The sequence below is a fragment of the Oryzias latipes genome, chromosome 2 (assembly GCF_002234675.1).
Source record: "Oryzias latipes chromosome 2, ASM223467v1".
Lineage (NCBI taxonomy): Eukaryota > Metazoa > Chordata > Actinopteri > Beloniformes > Adrianichthyidae > Oryzias > Oryzias latipes.
In genome coordinates this window covers 25,083,015-25,104,878 of record NC_019860.2, presented here as the reverse complement: position 1 = coordinate 25,104,878, position 21,864 = coordinate 25,083,015, and the positions used below count along the sequence as shown (strand labels likewise).

The 21,864-nt window shown below is 46.8% G+C and overlaps 4 protein-coding genes across 4 annotated transcripts; 3 read left to right on the top strand and 1 right to left on the bottom strand.

Annotated features, from left to right (window-relative positions):
- The first annotated feature begins 2,164 nt into the window (after positions 1-2,164).
- On the top strand, positions 2,165-7,990 carry cavin2 (caveolae associated protein 2). The gene is made up of 6 exons (XM_004086045.4): positions 2,165-2,538; positions 3,442-3,582; positions 3,658-3,759; positions 6,210-6,467; positions 6,537-6,650; positions 6,758-7,990. The coding sequence occupies exons 1-6, from the start codon at positions 2,326-2,328 to the stop codon at positions 7,073-7,075; spliced, it is 1,146 nt and encodes a 381-aa protein (XP_004086093.1). The 5' UTR covers positions 2,165-2,325; the 3' UTR covers positions 7,076-7,990.
- A 232-nt stretch (positions 7,991-8,222) lies between these two features.
- On the top strand, positions 8,223-14,791 carry ebpl (emopamil binding protein like). The gene is made up of 4 exons (XM_004086042.4): positions 8,223-8,515; positions 9,333-9,402; positions 9,504-9,642; positions 14,359-14,791. Exons 1-4 carry the CDS (start codon positions 8,339-8,341, stop codon positions 14,603-14,605), a joined length of 633 nt encoding a protein of 210 aa, XP_004086090.1. The 5' UTR covers positions 8,223-8,338; the 3' UTR covers positions 14,606-14,791.
- LOC101155579 (ADP-ribosylation factor-like protein 11) lies at positions 14,632-19,406 on the bottom strand. Its single transcript, XM_004086041.4, has 6 exons — positions 19,008-19,406; positions 18,836-18,917; positions 17,975-18,040; positions 17,791-17,906; positions 15,176-15,353; positions 14,632-14,933 (listed from the first exon to the last, which is right to left on the bottom strand). The coding sequence occupies exons 2-6, from the start codon at positions 18,866-18,868 to the stop codon at positions 14,805-14,807; spliced, it is 522 nt and encodes a 173-aa protein (XP_004086089.1). The 5' UTR covers positions 18,869-18,917; positions 19,008-19,406; the 3' UTR covers positions 14,632-14,804.
- Positions 19,407-19,755: 349 nt separating this feature from the next.
- eef1b2 (eukaryotic translation elongation factor 1 beta 2) lies at positions 19,756-21,801 on the top strand. Its single transcript, XM_004086040.4, has 7 exons — positions 19,756-19,959; positions 20,623-20,745; positions 20,822-20,951; positions 21,018-21,084; positions 21,254-21,379; positions 21,556-21,623; positions 21,689-21,801. Exons 1-7 carry the CDS (start codon positions 19,880-19,882, stop codon positions 21,773-21,775), a joined length of 681 nt encoding a protein of 226 aa, XP_004086088.1. The 5' UTR covers positions 19,756-19,879; the 3' UTR covers positions 21,776-21,801.
- The last annotated feature ends 63 nt before the right edge of the window (positions 21,802-21,864 follow it).

Below are 21,864 nucleotides of genomic sequence, written 5' to 3'. Positions count from 1 at the left end.
ACAGAACGTTCCGGTTACACAGACTTAAAACGGAAGCTTTTATTTATTCCACTATTCCACTGTTTAGAATTCAGCCTTTATGTTCCACACCTTACAACACACAATTATGGTTCCACAGAACATTCTGGTTTCACAGAGTTTAAATAAAATCTTCTGTTTCCACGTGGTTCAAACAAAACCTTCTGGTTCAAACAGAACATTGTGGTTCCACAGAGTTGAAATAGAATATTCTGATTCCACAGAGTTGAAACAGAACCTTCTGGTTACACAGAGTTAAAACGGAACCTTCTGGTTCCACAGAGTTCCATCAGAACATTGTGGTTCCACAGAGTTAAAACAGAAATTTCTGGTTTCACAGAGTTCAAACAGAACCTTCTGCTTCCACAGAGTTGAAACAGAACTTTCTGGTTCCACAGAGTTAAAACAGAACCTTCTGTTTCCACAGAGTTAAAACAGAACCTTCTGGTTCCACAGAGTTCCATCAGAACATTGTGGTTCCACAGAGTTAAAACAGAAATTTCTGGTTTCACAGAGTTCAAACAGAACATTGTGGTTCCACAGAGTTGAAACAGAACATTCTGGTTCCACAGAGTTAAAACAGAACCTTCTGTTTCCACAGAGTTAAAACAGAACCTTCTGGTTCCACAGAGTTCCATCAGAACATTGTGGTTCCACAGAGTTAAAACAGAAATTTCTGGTTTCACAGAGTTCAAACAGAACCTTCTGCTTCCACAGAGTTGAAACAGAACCTTCTGGTTCCACAGAGTTGAAACAGAACATTCTGGTTCCACAGAGTTAAAACAGAACCTTCTGGTTCCACAGAGTTAAAACAGAACCTTCTGGTTCCACAGAGTTCCATCAGAACATTGTGGTTCCACAGAGTTGAAACAGAACCTTCTGGTTCCACAGAGTTGAAACAGAACATTCTGGTTCCACAGAGTTAAAACAGAACCTTCTGGTTCCACAGAGTTCCATCAGAACATTTTGGTTCCACAGAGTTGAAACAGAACCTTCTGGTTCCACAGAGTTAAAACAGAACTTTCTGGTTTCAGAGTTAAAACAGAACTTTCTGGTACCACAGAGTTGAAACAGAACCTTCTGTTTCCACAGAGTTAAAACAGAACCTTCTGGTTCCACAGAGTTGAAACAGAACCTTCTGTTTCCACAGAGTTAAAACAGAACCTTCTGGTTCCACAGAGTTGAAACAGAACCTTCTGCTTCCACAGAGTTGAAACAGAACCTTCTGCTTCCACAGAGTTGAAACAGAACCTTCTGGTTCCACAGAGTTAAAACAGAAATTTCTGGTTTCACAGAGTTCAAACAGAACCTTCTGCTTCCACAGAGTTGAAACAGAACCTTCTGGTTCCACAGAGTTGAAACAGAACATTCTGGTTCCACAGAGTTAAAACAGAAATTTCTGGTTTCACAGAGTTGAAACAGAACCTTCTGGTTTCACAGAGTTTAAACAGAACATTGTGGTTCCACAGAGTCCAAACGGAACCTTCTGGTTCCACAGAGTCCAAACGGAACCTTCTGGTTCCACAGAGTTTAAACAGAACCTTCTGGTTCCACAGTTTAGAGCAGAACATTTAGAGTTAATGGACCCGGGCTACAGATTTTCACACAAACGCAGGAAGGCGGCTGACTCTGTTCCAGATGACTTCACTTGGAAAACACGAGTGAGGAGCATGTTTCCACCCTCCCTTCTGACCTGTCACCATGACAACAGGCCACACCCCCCGAGGCTGTGGTAAACAGTTCCAGAGCAGAGCCAGTTAACCCTTTCAGTCCTGTGAAGGTAACCTAATTAGTTTGGGGATTTAATGGTTGTTACTGTTTTACTTAATATTTTAGTTTTACAACAAGAATCTAATCTCTTTTTAAATTAGACTTCTTTGACCTTTGACCCTGGGGCTGCAGCCTTCATGTTTTAGGAACCTTTTGGTTAAACTCAGTTTATTCACAGTTTTTCTCCTCGTCAGGGAAGTCGAGGCCTTTGTCTCTGAGGTTTGAGCCCCGACTCAGAACGGATCTGGTTTTTCTGATCCTGTTCTACTGTAAACAGGAAGCAGTGAGTGAGGTGGAGTCTTAGGTGGAAGTTCCTGTCTTTGTTCTTGAACAGTTCCTCTGCCGCTCCTCCGACTGCAGCAGTGAAGCGGTTAAAGGTGTGGACAGCAGGGAAGTTGACTGGAAAGTTTCCTTCAGGGCCAGCCAATCAGAGAGCAGCAACACACTCACAGGAACGCTGAAGCAGGAGAGTTCAGCTTTGTGGAACTTTGCTTTTTAACAGAACCTAACCGTAGATTCTGGTTTCAAAGCGTCGACATGGTGACCACTGAAACCCACCAGAGCCAGGATCTGCTGGTTCCCCTCAAGAACGCGGAGCAGCCGGAGCTGGCCTCGCCCTCTTTTCCCTCAACAGAAATGGATCCGGACAAGTTGAGTCAGGGACCCGTCAACGCAATCACAGTCCTCACACTGCTGGATAAGCTGGTCAACATGCTGGACACTGTGCAGGAGAATCAGCACAAGATGGAGGTGAGACAGAGCAGCACAAGGTTCTGTGAGGTTCTGGGGGGTTCTACTCTCAGATTTGAAAACCTGAACCCTCATTTAGCAGTTTCTAATGTTGGGTCTGCTTTAGACTGACTTTACCGTGATCTGAAAATCTCAAAGTCTAAACCTGAGCGGAAGTTTCCTAAAAACAGAACCAAGAAACTAATTGACCAATCAGAGTCCAGCCCAACATGACCGCTTTGCAGAAATGTGACACCAGCCTGTTTGTGCGTTCAGTGTTCAGCGGCAGGAACATCTGGCTCATCCAGCATACCTGACACTTACAGGGTCAGGGTCAGGGTTAGGGTCACAGGTAGAGTTAGGGTAAGAGTTAGGTTTGGGGGTTAGGGTCTGGGTCAGGGTCGGAGTTTGGGTCACATGGGAGTTTGGGTCACAGTTAGGGTCGGGGGTTAGGGTCAGATCACATCCAGAGCTTTGGGAAAGGTGACAGAGGTTGGCCAGGATCCTGACGGCGCTCCATTGATGATCCATCACTCAATCCCTCTGCAGCTCCATTGATGATTGGCTAACAGTGACTCTTTGATCCATCTGTGACTGATGGTTCTGTGGGTCACGGTCATCCGTCTGCTCTCTGACATCAGGTCCAGGTTTTTCACATCATGGTCTTCTTTAGGTTTGCTGCATCACAGACGGCAGGACTGTCTCGTCTGCTGCTGGGACATCCTGGGGGTGGGGGTGGATGGGGTTCCTGCCCTGACAAATATACATGAATGTGTTCTGGAGCTGGGACTGCTGTAAGAACTATAGACAACGTGGAATTGGAGCCCCAAGGCTCTGAAGCGCTTCACAGACCCCAGTAACGTTCTCACCAAGAACCCAAACGCAGCATCAATGCTGGGAACGTTGACGTACTTTGTGTCTCAGACGCATCAGGTGGAGATGGAAGATGTAGTCAGAGGGATCCAGGCGGATATCACCAAACTGTCCAAGAACCACAGTCACACCTCCAACACCGTCAGCAAACTGCTGGACAAGAGCCGTAAGATGTCTGTGACCATGAAAGAGGTCAGTGAACGCAGCATCTGGGAGGCTCAGCACCAGTCTGTCTTCGGACTCACCGTCTGTCTGTCCTTCTCAAAGGTCCGGGAAAAAATGGAGCGTCAGGCTGTCCAGGTGAAGAGGCTGGAGGCAAACCACGCCCACCTGATCAGCAGAAACCACTTCAAAGTCCTGATCTTCCAGGTGGGTGGAAAAGATGCAGGATGTCAGAGCGTCTGCCCATGGAGCCAAATCCTCATAAGGTTCAGAAGTTTCATCTGTATGTCCAAAGTCTGGCTCTTCACCATGAATCTCAGTCACTCAGACCCCTAGTGGCCAAACCAGGGAATAACACAGACGGAACATACCAACAATAGAAGACGGGGGTGTGTGTAGACTGGGTTCTGTTGAATGTCAGTGTGTAGTGTGTGCCGCTGTGTGTCAGATTTTAGTGTGTGGCTCTGTGTAGTGCGTGTGCTGTTGTGTGTCAGTTTGTGTGCCGTTGTGTGTCAGTTTTTGGTGTGTGCTAGTGTGTAGTGTGTCATTTTGTGGTAACTATGAAGTTGTGTGTAAGTGTGCAATGCAGGTTCTCTTATTTGTCGGTTTATAGTAAGTGTGCCGTTGTGTGTTAGTGTGTAGTTCATGTGACGTTGTGTGTCAGTGTGTAGTGTTTGTGCCACTGTGTTTCAATTTGTAAAGTGAGTACTGTTGTTACGTGTGAGTTTGTAGTGTGTGTGCCATTATGTGTCAGTTAGGAGAGCAGGTACTGTTGTGTGTCAGTGTGTTAAATGTGTTCTGCTGTGTGTCATTGTGTAGTCCGTGTCTCATTGTACAGTGTTGGACAAAATAGCTGGTTCCCCTCAGTTATAGACAGAAAGTCCACAAAGTTCACTGAAATGACTTGAAATGTTCAAAAGTAACAATAAATTAAAATTTATTGAACATTAAACAATCACAATCAGCCATTACTTTAGAGTTGTTGATTAACAGAATTTTTAAAAAATCAAACTAATTAAACGGGGCTGGACAAAAATGATGGGACCCATCACTTCATATTTTGTTGCCCAACCTTTCCCTGCAATGAAACGGTTTCTGTATTTGTCAATGAGCCTTCTGCACCTGTCCACAGGTATTCTGGCCCCCTCCTCATCAGCAAACTGCTCCAGTTGTCTCAGGTGTGACGGGTGTCTTCTCCAAATGGCATGTTTCAGCTCCTTCCACTGATGTTCAATGGGATTCAGATCTGGGCTCATAGAATCCACTTCAGAATAGTCCAACGCTTTTCTCCGAGCCATTCTTGGGGTTTCTGGCTGTGTGTTTTGGATGGTTGTCCTGTTGGAAGACCCATGACCTGCCACTGAGACCAAGCTTTCTGACACTAGGCAGCACATTTCTACCCAGAATGCCTTGATCATCTGGAGATTTGAAAACAGCTGTGATGTCAATGAAAGGACATACCTGATTTCATCATGACCCCCTGGGCAATTAGTTCTCAGTCTTTTATGGAGGTACCATCATTTTAGTCCAGCCCTATTTCATTAGTTTGTTTTTTTAAACAATTCTGTTCATCAACAACTCAAAAGTAATGTTTTGATTTTGTTTATTTAATGTCCAATAGATTTTAATTTATTGTTACTTTTGAACATTTCAATCATTTCAGAGAACATTGTGGACTTTCTGTCTTTAACTGAGGGGAACCAACTATTGTGTCCACCACTGTATGTCTGTGTGTAGTGCTTGTGGTGTTGTGTCAGTTTATAGTGTATGTATTGTTGTCTGTTAACTTGTGGTATGAGTGCTGTTGTGTGTCAGTGTGTAGTGCCTGTGGAGTGTCAATTTGTAGTGTGTGTATCATAGTGTGTATGAATTTGATGTATGTGTGCCGTTGTGTATCAATTTGTAGTATGTCTGTCAATGTGTGTCAGTGTGTATTGTCTCAGTGTAGTGTGTGTAGCGTTGATTGTCAACTTGCATTGTGTTTTGTGAGTCAGCACATAGTATGTGTGCCGCTGTGTGTCAGTGTGTAGTGTGTGCCATTTTGTGTCCATGTGTGATGCATGTGCTGTTGTGTGTCAGTTTGGGGTTCTTTTGTGTGGTTTAAAAAATACCTGTCCAGAATTCCAGATTGCTTTTTTGTGTGCAGCAGTGAGTAGGTGTGTCTCCGCATGCATAAGTGTGTGTCAGTGTGTATATGTGAGTGTCCATTGTTGTGTACAGGTGTTTTTTTGTGTATATTAGTTAGCTTTTTTGTATGCCTTTATGTAGATGTTTGTTAGCCTTTGTGTAGAGGTTTGCTAGCGTTTGTGTTGATGTTGTTAGCCCTTGTGTTTTTTTTATTAGCCTTTGTGTAGATGTTTGCAAACGTTTGTGTAGATGTCTGTTCACCTTTGAGTGTTTGTGTGTGTGTGTGTGTGTGTTTTAGCCCTTGTGTGTATCTTCATTAGTCGTTTTGTGCTGCCATTGGTCTGGTTCAGTCCATAAACGGCTCGGCACCGTCATCCTGAGGTCCGGTCATGCAGCAGCTGCAGAGGGAACAGAACCTCTTGAAGGTTCTGATCCCAGCAGGTCCAAACAGATGGTTCCGTCTGTCAGAGACCTTCAGAGGGTTCCAGTCATGGACCTAATCTGGAGATGTTGTCTGGTTCCCACCGCAGGAGGAAAACGAGATCCCCTCCAGCGTCTTCGTGAAGGATCCTCCACCGTTCCCCAGAGATGAGATCCTGGAGGAGGGAGAGGAACCGGCTCCAGGAACAGCCGCCAACCAAGAAGACGGACTGCAGACCATTGAGCTCTCCTCTGATGAAGACGTGGGTCTGGAAGCAGATCAGGAGGAAGAAGACTTTTGGTCTCATGATCTGGAGAACATGGAAAAGTCCCGAGCAGAGAAGCTGAAGCGGTCCAGTCTGAAGAAGGTCAGAACCACAGAGGAGCGAACAGGTGAGGTGACGGACAGGTGGGTCTGACTGCGGCTGTCTCTGCAGGTGGACAGTCTGAAGAGGGCCTTCACCAGGGAGAACATCGAGAAGAAGATGAACAAGATCAAGCAGAGAACTTCAGCCCTGAAGGTTTCCCCACAGATGTTCAGCATCAGGAAGGTCAGTCCCTAGAGGTTCTCAAAGGGCCTAAAGCACGTTCTCTCAGGTTTCCCTCAAAAGAACCTCAGTCCACAGTTCAAGCAGTTTCTCCACATTTGTGTTGTCAGCCTCGCAGCAACTCCGACTCTCAGCCTCCAGAGGCGTCTCCTCACACCGAGGAGGTCCTCACCACTGAGGCCCAGGTCCAGCCTCCCAGCAGCTCCGAGGTGGAGGTTCCCTTCACCCAGGTCCATGCCCAGCTGGCTCCAGCAGAGCAGGAGGAGGAGGAGAAGCAGGAGGAGGAGGAGAAGGGGTCGGTAAAGGCAGAGGCTGATGTGTCTGTCGTGTCAGAGGAAGTGGGTGGAGCCTATGCTCTGTCCTCCACCCTCCCAGAGGAAGAGGAAGGAACCGGAGAACCTCAGGCCTTCCGTTCAGCCACAGACTGAAGTTCTCCAGACCTCCTGAAAGCAGCAGTCCAGACTCTGGTCTCTCGTTCTGCATCTTTCTCTTCTCTCGCTGAGAAGAATCAATGTTCTGCGCTTGTTAAGGTTCCGTCACTGACCCCATTTTTGACCCAAGATCCCGACTCACTGGTGGAGATGTGCCTGAACATTGACCTCTGACCCTCGTGTGAACTCAGACAAGGTCGTTCCTTTAGCATTCCACTGTATTGTCAAAGTTCCTTCAGACCACCGGGTTCTTAAGCTCCTCCTAATTTAGGTTCTGCCAAAGCGGAGAAGATCTTCACATTCCACTCAGGCTTTGTTAACCTTCAGGGTTATCCCACATTCCCATGAAGGTCTTCTCAGAGTTCCAGTAGGTCTGGCCTGGACAGCTGTTTAAGGGTTCTCCCTGACGTTCTCCTTAGCTTTTTTCTTAACATATTGTAGAACACTTTGTTCTAGAATTTAGCTCATTTAACAGTTTAGATGTTCCTTCAAGATCCAGATGAGATCTCTGTAACACCGTCTGGGTTCCTCTGCCCTGATTTATATATACAGCTTTTAGAAAATGTTCTTCAAAGAACCCAAACGTTTGTTCTATTTCAACCAACATTAACGTTCTCCTGATCTTTGGAACATAGTGTTCTTTTAAAAAAAAGCCTCCAATTTCCACTCACCACGTTCCTTCACTTCTCAGATGTTCTTGAGAAGTTTCTTTGAAGGTTCTCTTCATTTATCAGTAGAACCAATCTGTTCTCCATCTAAATGATCAGCAGAACCGGTTAAAGTGGGTTCCGTTTGTGTTCTTCTGCGTTTATTGGGAGTCAGTCCTTCTTCTGCCAAAGAACTTCCCCCGCGGTGGTGGTGGTGGTGGGGGGGGTCACCTGAACTTTAATCAATAAAGTCTTTGACACCACCTTCCTGCGTCTGATTCTGCTTTAGATCGGTCCAAACCAAATATTTCCAGAAGGGATTCCAGGAGGGATTCTCTGGAGAATCGACTGGTTGCTGTTTTCAATGGTCTCTGCCTGGTGACCTCTGACCACAGGGGGCGGGGCATGAAGTAGGCAGTTCACTGCAACGACCAACAGGAAAACAGAGGCGGGCCTTCATTGAGGCGCTTGGTTGGAGAAGGACCCATCGTGTCATACTCCCACAGCCCCGCCTCTTCACATTCCTGTGGAGTTCCTGCCACGCTGGAGCAGCGTCTCAGAAGTAACAAAGATCCAGACCAGAACCTCTGCAGAGACCCGGTTCTGCTCTGAAATGGACTCGGCTGAGCTCCCTGGCCTGTCTGCTGTGAGCTTGCTGTCCTTGTCGGCATGCGTCCTGCAGGTGTTCTGTGCCGCTCTCCTCACGTACAGGTATGGAGGGATTACGTCTGGAGAGGACAGATGGATCCTGCTTTGGCTCTTTTATGACGTGATCGTCCACCTGACTCTGGTGAGAAGACTTCACCTTTTCTAGACCCAACGAGCTTCAGCTGATGTGTGAACCTTTATGTGACCAAAGACTCGTGACACACCTGAGACCGCGCACCGACAGGTGTGGTAAAGAAACCAGGGAAATATTCCATATTCCCTCAGAAAATTCAGCATCCATCCACAGCGTTTGTTTACCACTGTATTCAGCGTCTGTCTGCAGCGTCCGTCTGCAGCGTTTGTCTGCAGCGTTTGCCTGTCTGCAGCGTCCGTCTGCAGCGTTTGTCTGCAGCGTTTGCCTGTCTGCAACGTTTGCCTGTCTGCAGCGTTTGTCTGTCTGCAGCGTCTGTCTGCAGTGTTTGTCTGCAGCGTTTGCCTGTCTGCAACGTTTGCCTGTCTGCAGCGTTTGTCTGTCTGCAGCGTCTGTCTGCAGTGTTTGTCTGCAGCGTTTGCCTGTCTGCAACGTTTGCCTGTCTGCAGCGTTTGTCTGTCTGCAGCGTCTGTCTGCAGTGTTTGTCTGCAGCGTTTGTCTGTCTGCAGCGTTTGCCTGTCTGAAGAAATCCATCTGCAGCGTTTGCCTGTCTGCAGCGTTTGCCTGTGTGCAGCGTCCGCCTGCAGCTTCAGTCTGCAGCGTTTGCCTGTTTGCAGCATTTGTTTAAAGTGTCCGCCTGCAGCCTCCGTCTGCAGCGTCTGTCTGCAGCTTCCGTCTGCAGCATTTGTTTAAAGTGTCCGTCTGCAGTGTCCATCTGCAGCGTCCACGGGCAGCAGTCATTTACAGCTAGTTTGCAGCGCCTGCTTCCAGCGCCTTCACTGAGAGCTGAACTCTGTTTTGTCTTCAGGAAGGTCCATTTGTGTACATGTCTCTTGTTGGAACGGTGGAGACGTCTGAAGGTCCTCTTGCTGAACTCTGTAAGTCTGAAGGTTCCTGCTGTTTTCTTCAGAACGTCTGGAGAATCTTTCTTTAACACAAACGGACTGAGCCTGACCTGCTCTTCCTGTTTCTCCTGCAGGGAAAGAGTACGGGAAAGCCGACAGCCGATGGTTAGTTTCTGATCCAACCATTGTTTCAATTGAGATCTTCACTGTAGTTCTGGACTCTATTCTTGCTCTGCTGCTTATCCACGCCATACTGAAGAAAAAGTACTACAGGTAACAAAACCAGGGACAAAAGGAGCGCTCTCAGCTTTTACGATGTCCACTCACCGGCCACTTTATCAGGTCCACCTTTCTAGAACTGGGTTGGACCCTTTTAGCCTCCAGAACCACCTTAATCCTTGTGTACAGCATAGATCTAACAAGGTTCTAGAAACATTCCTCAGACTTTGGTCCATGTTGACATGACAGCATCATGGATGCAGATTTGTCATCTGCATCCATGATGCTGATCTCCCGTTCCACCACATCCCAAAGGTTCTCTATTGAGTGGAGAACTGGAGGCTGTTTGAGTCCAGAGAACTCATTGTCATGTTCTAGAAACCAGTCTGAGGTGATTCCAGCTTGATGACATGGAGCCTTATCCTGCTGGAAGTAGCATCAGAAATGGTCCACTGTGGTCAGAAAGGGATGGACATGGTCAGCAACAATACTCAGGTAGGCGGTGGCGTTGGAACCATAATCACCTGGTATTAAGGGGACCAAAGAAAACATCCCCTACACCATGACACCACCACCACAGCCTGAACCGTTGGTACAAGGCAGGATGGATCCATGCTTTCATGTTGTTGAGGCCAAATTCTGACCCTACCATCTGAATGTGGCAGCAGAAATGGAGACTCATCAGACCAGACAAGGTTTTTCCATCTTCTATGGTCCAGTTTTGGTGAGTCTGTGGGAATTGTAGCCTCAGGTTCCTGTTCTTAGCTGACAGCAGTGGTACCCAGTGTGGTCTTCTGCTGCTGTAGTCCATCTGCCTCCAGGTTGGACGTGTTGTTCTTTCAGAGATGCTGTTCTGCAGACCTCAGTTGGAACCAGTGGTTTTTTGAGTTCCTGTTGTCTTTCTATCAGCTGGAACCAGTCTGGCCTCTGACCTCTGACATCAACAGGACATTTCTGCCCACAGAATATGTATGCATGCAAGCGGCTTAAATTCAAACCAGGGTTTGACCAAGTAACTGTTGTTTACATTTAAACAAAAACTTTCAAAAGAAATTCTGGAAAGAAAAATGTATAAAGTTATAAAGCACTAAAAACCTCAGGTCAACATGAAAATATTTTTAATGACAAAGACCGACTTTTAGCTGGTAAAACAGATGAAGAAGAAGGAGTCAGGATCTCCTGGTTTATGTAAATTCCCTAGAAATCAACACAGTATCCATCCATCCATCTATCCATCATCCATCCATTTATCCATCCTTCCATCAATTCAAATCAAATCAAATCAAACTTTATTTATAAAATAGTGCTTCTCATGCATTTGCACAGCTCGAAGTGCTTTAACATTAAAAACACACAATATTACAGTAAAAACCCAACCCCCCCTCCACCCACTCCCCTCTGTTAAAACATATGACCCCTGGCCCCCACGTACAAAGAATAATGACTGTGTAACTTCTAACAGAAATGTAAGGCCTGGCTCTGCTGTAAGGAAATGGTATTTGGGAATCTCTTCATACCAGGAGCCAGCTTGGCCATGGGAGCATCGCCACAGCCCCCCCCCCCCCCCCCCCCCCAGACTGGGACAACAACGGGGTCCACTTCACAGCCGTGAAGCTGCAAAGTTAGACTCCAGCTGCCCCAGCAAGGGAGACAACTGCAGCAACAACCACCGACCGAGCCGGTAGCCCTGGAAGAAATTATCCCCACCAGAAACACTGAGGTTAAAACCATGAGATGCTAAAATTAAAGACTTAAGATGTATATAAAAACACAAAAATGAGAATAAATACATAGAATAGCATATACCAAAACTAGAATAAATTAGCAGTTAAAATCAACTAAAAGCTAAATTAAAAAGGTGGGTCTTGAGCCTCTTCTTAAAAACCTCTACAGTCTCTGCGGGCCTGAGGTTCTCCAGAAGTCTGTTCTACAGGTGAGAACCGTAATGGCAGAACGAAGCCTCACCATAAGTTTTGGTCCTCACCTTAGGGACAACCAAGACGCCAGTGCCAGAGGACCTCAGGGTCCCCGAGGGTTCATATTTTAAAAGAATATCATTTAAATAAGAAGGCCCAAGACCATAAAAACATTTATAAACCATTAAAAGAATTTTAACCTCAATCCTGAAACACACAGGGAGCCAATGCAGTGATTTTAAAACTGGTGTGATGTGTTCCCGCCCTCTGGTCCTCGTCAGAACTGGTGCCGCTGAGTTCTGCAATAGTTGTAGATTTGAGATTGACTTTTTTGGTAAACCAGAGAGCAGGGCATTACAGTAATCTAAACGACTGAAAATAAAAGCATCAGTACCTCTGTGCTGCAAGAGAGAGGAACGGGCGACTCTGGCAATGTTTTTAAATGTTTTTGAAAATTTAGCTCAGAGTCAAAAAGTTTAAAATTATGAAGATGTGGTGAAATCATCTCTCTCTTGTCTTCAGAACCGATGATTACATCTTCAGTTTTGTCCTGGTTAAGCTGTCGGAAGTTTTCTGCCATCCATGACTTTATATCTAAAATACAGTTTAAAGTGTGTTAATAAGTTCAAGGTCATCAGGAGACACGGTGATGTAAAGCTGTGTATCATCAGCATAGCTGTGAAAGTCAACGCCATGTCTCCTGCAACGTATATAAATTAAAAAGTATTGGCCCCAAAATCGACCCCTGGGGAACCCCACAACATATTTCATGGATTCCTGAGGAGCACGTATCCATACTTACATAAAAGTGTCGATCTGTAAGGTAAGAGTAAAACCACTTAAGAACATTTCCAGAGAGGCCCACCAGACTCCTAAGTCTGTCTAATAAAATCTGGTGATCTACTGGATCAAAAGCGGCACTAAGATCCAGTAGCACCAGAACAGAAAGTTTGTGAGTCATAGTTTATTCTAAGATCATTAACGATCTTTAAAAGAGCCGTCTCTGTACTGTGGCTTGTCCTAAAACCAGACTATGTCTCTAAAAATCTTTGGGCATTCAAAAACTCATGCAGTTGAGTAGCGACACTTTTTTCTATTATTTTACTTAAAAATGGTAAGTTGGATACGGGTCTATAGTTATCCAGATTTTTTGGATCTAATTGACTCTTCTTCAGAAGGGGCCTCACCACCGCCGTCTTACAGGCAGAGGGGAAGACCCCCGTCTGAAGAGAGCAGTTTACTATATTTAAAAGCTCTGACTCAAAGAATCCATAAAATGTTTTAGAAAGTGAAGTGGGAATGGGATCTAAAAGGCAGGTTATAGCGTTTACTTGGGATACAACTCGACCAAGCATCTCCGCATCAACCAGGACAAAACTCCCCAGTGTTTCTTCTGGTAAAAACAATGCTGTTGGTCTGTTAAGATCCGTGTACTGCATGGATAAAATGTTTGATCTTATGGCATTGATTTTACCCATGAAGTGGTCTGCAAAGTCCTGACATGCAGCATTAGATGATGGCATGGAGGACTTGTTGAAGTCTTTGTTTATTAAAATATCAATGGTTTTAAAAAGAAATTTGGGGTTGTTTTTATTTTCTGAAATGATTTTTGAAAAATAGGAGGTTCTGGCCCAAGTTATTGTAGATTTTGAGTTGTTCTTTTAAAATGTCTTTATGAATGAATAATTTCGTCTTCCTGTATCTCCTCTCTGCTCTCCTGCAGTTCTGCTTTAATGTCATCAGTCTTCCATGGCATTTTAGGAGTGGTTGTTAATGTTTCTGTTTTAAATGGAGCCACTGCATCTATGGAAGACTGAAGTCTATTATTAAAATGATCAAGAATAAAATCACAGGGTGCAGGTCAAATCTGAGCAGGAGTTTGTTTAAAATATCAGCCACTTCAGGAGTTAAATACCGTTTCCTCACAGTTCTCACTGAGGCTTCCTGCTGGATTTCACTGGTGACGTTAAAAAACACACAATAATGATCTGATATGGCCAAGTCAACAACAGAGGACACCCCAGTGGACAGACCATAGGTAATGACCAGGTCCAGGGTGTGTCCTCTGTTGTGATTTGACTGTGTGATATGATACTGAAAATCTATGCTGTTTAGAAGATTTAAAAACTCACAGGCATAGATATCATCATAATTGTCAACATGCAGCTTAAAATCACCAGAAATTAAAATTCTATGGTACCTAATATGAAGAGATGATCAAAATTCAGAGAATTCTTCAATAAAACAGGAAGGGGGGGGGGGGGTGGTCTGTATACTGTGACAGTTAAAACAAAATCCATCCACCAATCCAACTATCCATCTAAGCATCCATCCATCCTGGTTTAACATGATCTGGGTTGTTCTCCAGCCAAAGTTGGATTTCAATTATAAACTTTAAATCTGTTTTAGTCGGTTGAAATCAGAAGCCCCGCCCTCAGCTAGTGCGTTCCAGCAGCCACTTTCAATGAAAAGTCTATGTAAACATGTAAATGCCACTTCCAGGCATGTTGTCACGCGTCGCTACGCAAGTTTGTAGACCCGTTTTACGTACTAAACCCGCTGCCATTGAACACACGTCAAAAAGCGGCTGAACCAATCAGGACTGGTAGTGACGTGTGCATGTCGTCCTTTTGAAAACACAGAAGTACCAATGTACCATGCCCGGGTAACAGTAAAGGAGAAGCCCCTCCCTGCAGTTCCAGTGTGAACACACATTCAAGAATCCGTTTAGTGCATTCTAGAACGTGCATGGCAGAGGGCGGTGTGCTTTAGAGAAGCTGTAGAGGAGAAGAAAGCGTCTCTCAAAAACTGCAGGGTCATGACACCATGGTCACCTGTCACCTGTGCATGTCAGACATTTCTTGCAGATTGCTCTGAGCGTGTGCGAGCTGTACGGCGGCTGGATGACCTTCTGTCCAGACTGGCTGCTCGGCAGTCCTCATCTCAACACCTCCCGCTGGATCTACCTGTGGGTCTACCTGGTCTTCTTTAATGGACTGTGGGTGTTGGTTCCTGTCCTGCTGCTGGTCCAGTCCTGGTCCTGTCTCAAGAGTCTGGAGCTCAGAGGTGACAACTCTGAGGTCATCAGGAAGAACATGTAGATGTTTGTCTGAATGATGTCATCCAGTCTTTATCTAGAAACGCTTTAATTTTTGAATTTTCAGGCTGAACATTAAAAGAAGATTTACATGTCAAAGTTCAAAGACAGCAGGAAATTGTGAAGGAACCAGATGACGGAACCTGTCAGTTCATGTGAAGATGTCAGTAAAAACTTGTACAAGGTGTCAGACTGTTGTCCTCTCAGCTTTTCTTGATCATTCTGTGGACGGAGAGGAAGGCCTGCTGCAGGCCCAGTCCCTCCACGGCACTGCAGGCCTGGATCTCCCACTGCAGGTCCTTGTAGCTCTCCAGGTCCAGCAGAGTAGACACCTGAGAACCAAACACCAACAGACAGAACCCTGTCAGCTGGGATAAGCTGAACCCAGCAGGACTGGGAGAACATTGGGAGGACAGAAGAACATCATGTTTGGTTTTTCTGTTGGTTGTAGGAACCACGGACTGGAGCACCAAGTAATCGTGGTTTTTGTCTTTAGAGATCATTGAATAACTACTTTGAACATCTCTGAACTTCTCAGAAAGCAAAGTGGGTTCTAGGTCAAAAGGAAGGTTACCTCTCGTATTTTCATGCTGTTAGGGAGATCCTTCTTGTTGGCCAGGACCATCAGAGGAACCCCCTCCAGTTTCTTGTCACTCAGGACCATCTTCAGCGCCTTCTTGGCTTCGGCCATGCGAGCCGTGTCACTGCTGTCCACAACAAAGACCAGGGCCTTGCAGTTGTCCAGGTAGAGTCTGTACAACCACAGCAGAGGTCATGTCCATGGGTTCTCGATCCCTATATTTCCATTTTTAGTTTCCACCTGACATACTTCACTCCACGACACCATGGAGGCATAGAGCAGCTGCACTTCACAACTATTTACTGCAAAAGGCGTAAATATTGCAAAAACCAATTTCTGATGAGAAAGCAAAAATAAAAAACAAAGTATTTCTGATCATGACCCATGAAGTTATGCACGTACAGATTCCTAACGTGCTGGAAGAGGCAAAAAGCTGCCGGCTCTGCATGATCAGACCGTCAACAGGATTGAGATAATTGAAAACCAATGGATGACCAGGAGCGGTTCTCCAGGATTTACCGTAATTTCACGACTATAAGGCGCACTTAAAAGTCATAAATTATCTTCTGCCAGCAGGGGGCGCCCTATGAGACAGTGCACCTAATATGTAGTTGTGGGTCGTAGAAGGAGATGGAGTGAGGAAGGAGGAGAGACGTAAAGCCCAAGTGGAACCCAACTGTAGTGACACTGTCTGCAAAATTAGACTGATCATCTTTCTTCTACCTCATAACCAGCCAATCAGCCTATTCAGGAAGGTAGGTGAGCAGTGACATAGGTTGCTCCCAAACGTAGACAAATACCCAGCATCACAACATGAGACTCACTTCTCTTCACAGCCACCTAACTCAAGGTGTGGGAATAAACACTTCCCATGAGTCTTAGTTGCCATGGGCGGGGCTAAGGCCCGGGTCCCCACATTTGTTAACAAGATGGCTGAAGCCCTGTTTGAACCACAGCTATCAGCTACACGGAGGAAAACATTAAAGCTAACTCAGATTTACTCCCGCTGTTTTTTTAAACACACATTAAGTGTGTGTGTGTGTGTGTTGTGTGTCTTTAGCGCTTGTGTAGGATAAGGAGGAAGGGAGACAAGAGCGTGCAAGTGAGTGACCATTCAGTTTGTGTTATTCAGTTAGGGAGAAGAGTAACAAAAAAAATGTTTCCTCTAAAGAACAGAGATTGGATGTTAACCCACTCTGGAGGCTCTGAGGGTCTGAACGGGGCGTTAACATGCCCGCACCTTAACATCCGGTGCGCCTTCTGTATGTGTCAAAGACAGAGAAATCCCCCGTGACTGAGACCGCGCCCTACCATCCGGTGCGCCCTATGGTCGTGAAAATACGGTATGTGATAACCACCAGATTGAAAATCAAACCCCGGTCATACGCGCACGCAGTGACCGCCGGGAACGGTGAAGAATCCACCGAGCAGGAGGAAAGCACTGTGGAGTTCACCAACAATGTGGAGATCTGCAGACCACATTCCAGGAGAAGAGACACCGACAAACCAGAGATCCTCTGAAAGTTTGTCAAACGGAAACAAACAGCAGCTTTATTGAAGCAAGGGAGAAATCTGAAGGGAACCAACATTTTTATAAACCACAATCTCACTAAAAGACATAGCAGGAAGAGCACGTTACTGAAAAGGCTGGGAAAATTCAAGGAACCTGGGTAAAAGACTGCACGATTTAAGCTAAAAGGAGGAATTCCCCCCTGAGGAATCAAAGATCATCATTTTCAGGAACCTGGAGGAGCTGGAGAAGTCTTTACCCACTGCAGTGTAAACAAGAGATACGTGAAGATGCTGGTCGATGACCTCTACTATCCATGGCTTCTAAAAGAAACTACACTTTTTCTTCAACAGTCACCACAACTCTCAGAGATCTGAATGGTGAGCAGACCCACCTTAAAATATTCAGTAATAATGACAACAACCTTCAAGACATCCACCCTGATCAGTTCTTTTCCACTGTTAACATGAACTGCAGATATTGCAGCATGGATGACTTTAAAAACTCTGTTAACCCAGAAGAAAAACTGTCAATCATTCTCTTTAACAGCAGAAACATGTAGACCAACTTTGAAGACATCAGAACATGGAACATTCCTTTGATATCAGAGCCAGATCTGAGACCTGGTTCAGCCGCGACAAGGACGCTGACTTTGAATTAGAAAACTAAGAACTTAACTATGTGAACAGAGAAAACAATAAAGGTGGAGGAGTCGCAGTGTATGTGACAAAAATATGAAGCTTGACTGTCAACATCCAACCTGACCAACTGGAAGTGAATGGGACATGAGGACTAGCGCTAAAGTTATTTAACAGGAAGAAAACACTTCGTCAAGATTGATGAATTTACATCAGTGGTCAAGGAGGTCAGTAGTGGTGTCCCGCAAACATCTGTCTGTTTTTGATTGATTTTATTCAATCAGTTCATCATTTCTGTAATGAGTTTGATAAATCTGTGGGATTATTTCTTCTACTGTATACAATGAATGCTTGAAATCAATCAATCAATCATTTCATACAAACCCAGTGTGCTCCAGGAGTCACATTGGGTAAGGGTGGTGTTGCCTTCATGCACCACCTGTTGGTGTTTGCCCCTGTACCTCCAGTTGGGCCTCATGTTCTTCTGCCCCCCAACATCCCAGAGTGTCAGAGATGTCTTCTTATCCAGGTTCAGCGTTCCAACGTTGAAGCCGACGGTTGGAGACGTGGTCACCACCTGAAGATCACCAGCCACACTCAGCCAAAAACCCCAGCATCGTGGCATTCACACTGCAGGAGACTCACCTTTCCTGTTAGCAGTCTGGCCAGCAGAGTAGACTTCCCTGAAGAGTCCAAACCCATGAGAATCACCTGCAACGACGCACACCTGTTACCGCTGGAATGGACACACTCACAGCTCCACAACCCAGAGTTCTGGTTCTGAAAAAACCCTGACAGAATGTCCCAAAGCAGGACCATACCAGGCACTGCCTTAGAGAATCCAAAAGACTTCTAAGACCAAGAGGAGGAAGAGGAGTGTACGCTGAAGGCTCAGAGATGTTTGTCCAGAAGAGGAGGCAGATCCCCCGACTACCAAAAACAATGTTGTCCTGCCAAACGGAGGACAAGTCCTCTACAGAGGACACATTTGCATTGCTGCTAGTCCGGAAGATCTGGACTTCATTTACATGAGAGGGCAGTGTGTGTGCATGTGAATATGTGCGTGCATGTGTGTGTGCGTGTGACGTGGTCTGTAGCATCCACACAGGTTAAGTTCCTCCTTGGTCCAACATCAACCTGCTATGTGTAATGAAAGAAGCCCGAAGGACAAACTGGGTTCCTGGGTGGAACTGAAAGACCTCAGCCACAAACCTCACTGAAGAACCACACCTAGAACGTCCATCTGTTCTTTATCAGTAGGTATCAGAGAACGTCTCCCGGTCTGCAGACGGAGATGTCAACAAGACACCCCCCTTCTGTTCTATAAACATACTGACGGGCTGAGCATTTCTACCTCCTCACAGGCTAAACAACTACAGACCGTGTAATGTACCTCTTCACAGTCTATGACAGGAAAACATGGCATAGGCCACGCCCCTCTCAAATGGACATTTCCCTTAAGACACCTGAGCAGTGCAGAAGCTTTAGGACAGAAGATGGACTCACCTGAGGACAGGAAGACGATCCTGCCTGACCCATGTCTGCTCGTATGAAACCGACTCACTCAGGTGTGTAAAGGTCATTCATGCTGAAAGCCAATGGGAGCAGGGAATGAGGACAGGCGGGTCACATGACATTCAGGTCTGACTGCTTTTACTGTTGTTTGTTTAACTCTAACCTGTCCGTTCTGATGGAATGCAAAGGAGATGATTTCCCTGCAGATCAGTTCTCAGACATGTCCGGGTTCCTCCAGTTCCACCTGATCCAGATCCACTAGCTTACAGCCCCAATCTAACACCATTAAAAATGGTAGCAGCATCCCACCCATCCATCCGGCCGGTTCTTATCCAGATTCCAGGAAAACAAAAACGTTCATGGATCTGTTGGTCTGCAGGGGAGAAAGGGGCGGGGCATGAAGCTTGTGGCCCCGCCCAGGATATGTTCAGCATCACAAATATGAAACAGCGTTTTTTCATCTGCTGCTTCATTTGGATAAAGGAACCCTCAGAAATTCATGTATTCTTTCCATTTGTCCTCCATCAGGAGAAAATTCTACGTGTTGAAAACACCAAAGCAGCTGTTCCACCGGGGGGGGGGGGGGGGGCCTTAGAGGGACTCCACGTTCCTGCAGGGTTCCACTGCAGAACACAGAACGAAACCAGCCAGGACCAGCTGAGAGACCTGCAAGCATGTAAACAGAGAGCTCTCAGCTCCACGCCAGCGGCCCGCCCACAACTCAGAGGAGAATGTCTGATGAACTCCTGCCGCTCTGCAGACACTAGGTCCTAGAGAACCACAGGGGGTTTGGATTTAAAGACGCTTTGAGTTTGAGAACACATCGGATGAGGGTTGGAGTGGAACTTTGAGACCAGTTAGAACAGTTAGAACCTGTATGTTCTGGTGCAGACCTTGCCCCTCCTCCTCCTCCTCTTCCTCCTCCAAGGAGGAGGAGTCTTGAGGAGGAGTCAGAGCTCCGGCATAAATGCGTTTCCCGTCCTCCCTCCCTCCTCTTTCTCCTCTTGGTCGCGGTAGAAGCAGCTCATCTTCGTCATGGGGTTCGGGGACCTGAAGTCTTCGTCTGGGCTCAAAGTTCTGAACGACTTCCTGACGGACCGGAGCTTCATCGAGGGGTGAGCGGAGCCGCCATGTTGGGTCCGCCCGGCTACCCATGCTAGCTGCTAGCTTAGCATTTGGCGCTAAACACCCGCGCAGAAAGACCGAGAACACGCGGGACGGCCCGGGATCGGTTCGGTGCTTTGACCGGCAGAAACGCGCCAGCCAAAGTCTTTGGTTCCGCCAGGGTTCTGGAGAATTCCTGCTGGCTCGTGCCGCGGGTCACATGGCTGGTTCTCTTACATGGTGCGCGCGGTGCATTGTGGGTGATCTGACCGTTACCCGGGCACAGAACCTTGTAGTTTGTCACTGGTTCCGTGGTCTTCAGAACCCAGACTTTGTTGCTTCTTTGGTCTGCAGCTGGTCCTCCCGGTTCCTGATACGAACCTTTTGGACACATGTTGATGCGGGTCCCGTAGACTTAAATCCACACCCAAGAACCAAAGTTCTTTTGTGGTCCAGGTCCAGTCCTGAGCTGCTTTGTCTGACCCGGTCCAGGTCCAGTCCTGAGCTGCTGTGTCTGGAGTTCTGTGGAGGTGGGGATCCTAAACCCGTCTGCTGGATGGAGGAGATCCCGTCTTCCACTTGTAGATGTTCTCCGGGTCTCAGGCGGTCTGGACCTGCCCCTGTGCGGGGATCAGGTGTGTTTAGACCCACGGTAACCAACGGTCTGTCTCCAGGTATGTCCCCTCTCAAGCGGACGTAGCCGTGTTCGAGGCCGTCTCGGCTCCACCCCCTGCTGACCTGTGCCACGCCCTGCGGTGGTACAACCACATCAAGTCCTACCAGGCCCAGAAGAACAGGTGAGGCGGACGTGGTGGTACGAGGCGAGGGTCCGGAGACCAAAGCTGACCTCCAACGCTGACCTCCGGCCTTCAGTCTTCCAGGTGTGAAAAAGCCTCTGGGTCAGTACGGCCCCACGGGTGTAGCGGACACCACCTCCAGTGGCCCTGCTGCCAGCAAGGATGAAGATGATGATGACATTGACCTGTTTGGCTCTGATGAAGAGGTGAGGCTGCAGTCTTAGCCAGGTCTTCATCGCTTCCATCTCACCTGTGTGATTGTGGTCCGGCAGGAGGACACGGAGGCCGCTAAGCTGAAGGAGCAGCGTCTGGCCGAGTACGCCGCTAAAAAAGCCAAGAGTAAGTCTGCACATGCTCAGTCTGCAGCAGTTCTCTGATGATGATGATGATGATCCAGTCACCATCTTTCGGCTGAGCGCCTGATGGACACCTGTTTTCACCTGACGGTCGTTGCTTACGGTCAGACGTAGCGCTCTGTTTGCCCCACTGAAGCCTCCCTTTCTGCTAGAACCCGCCCTCATCGCCAAGTCCTCCATCTTGTTGGACGTGAAGCCGTGGGACGACGAGACGGACATGGCGAAGCTGGAGGAGTGCGTGCGCAGCATCCAGATGGACGGGCTGGTGTGGGGACAGTGTAAGGAACCGATGGGTCGTTGATCAGAGTCACGGATCTGCAGAGATGATGATTTACTCACCATCTTTCGACTGAAGTCTGATGCACACTCAGAACCCTGACCCTGCAGAACCCTTAGTTCAGACCACAATCGCTGCATCGACAGAACCTTAAGAGTTTTGTTTCTGGTTCTGCAGCCAAACTGGTCCCGGTGGGTTACGGCATCAAGAAGCTGCAGATCAGCTGTGTGGTGGAAGACGATAAGGTGGGTTCCTTCCTGTTCCTCCTGGCTCCCCCCCCTCAGGTTCTAACGGCGTTCTGTCCTTTCAGGTGGGAACGGACATCCTGGAGGAGCAGATCACAGCCTTTGAGGATTACGTTCAGTCCATGGACGTGGCAGCATTCAACAAGATCTGACATGTTAATAAAATCATCAAACTGTCGGCTGCTTTCTTTGGTCTCATTAGAACTGATGTGATAACAGTTGTTCATGAAAAAGCTTGCAG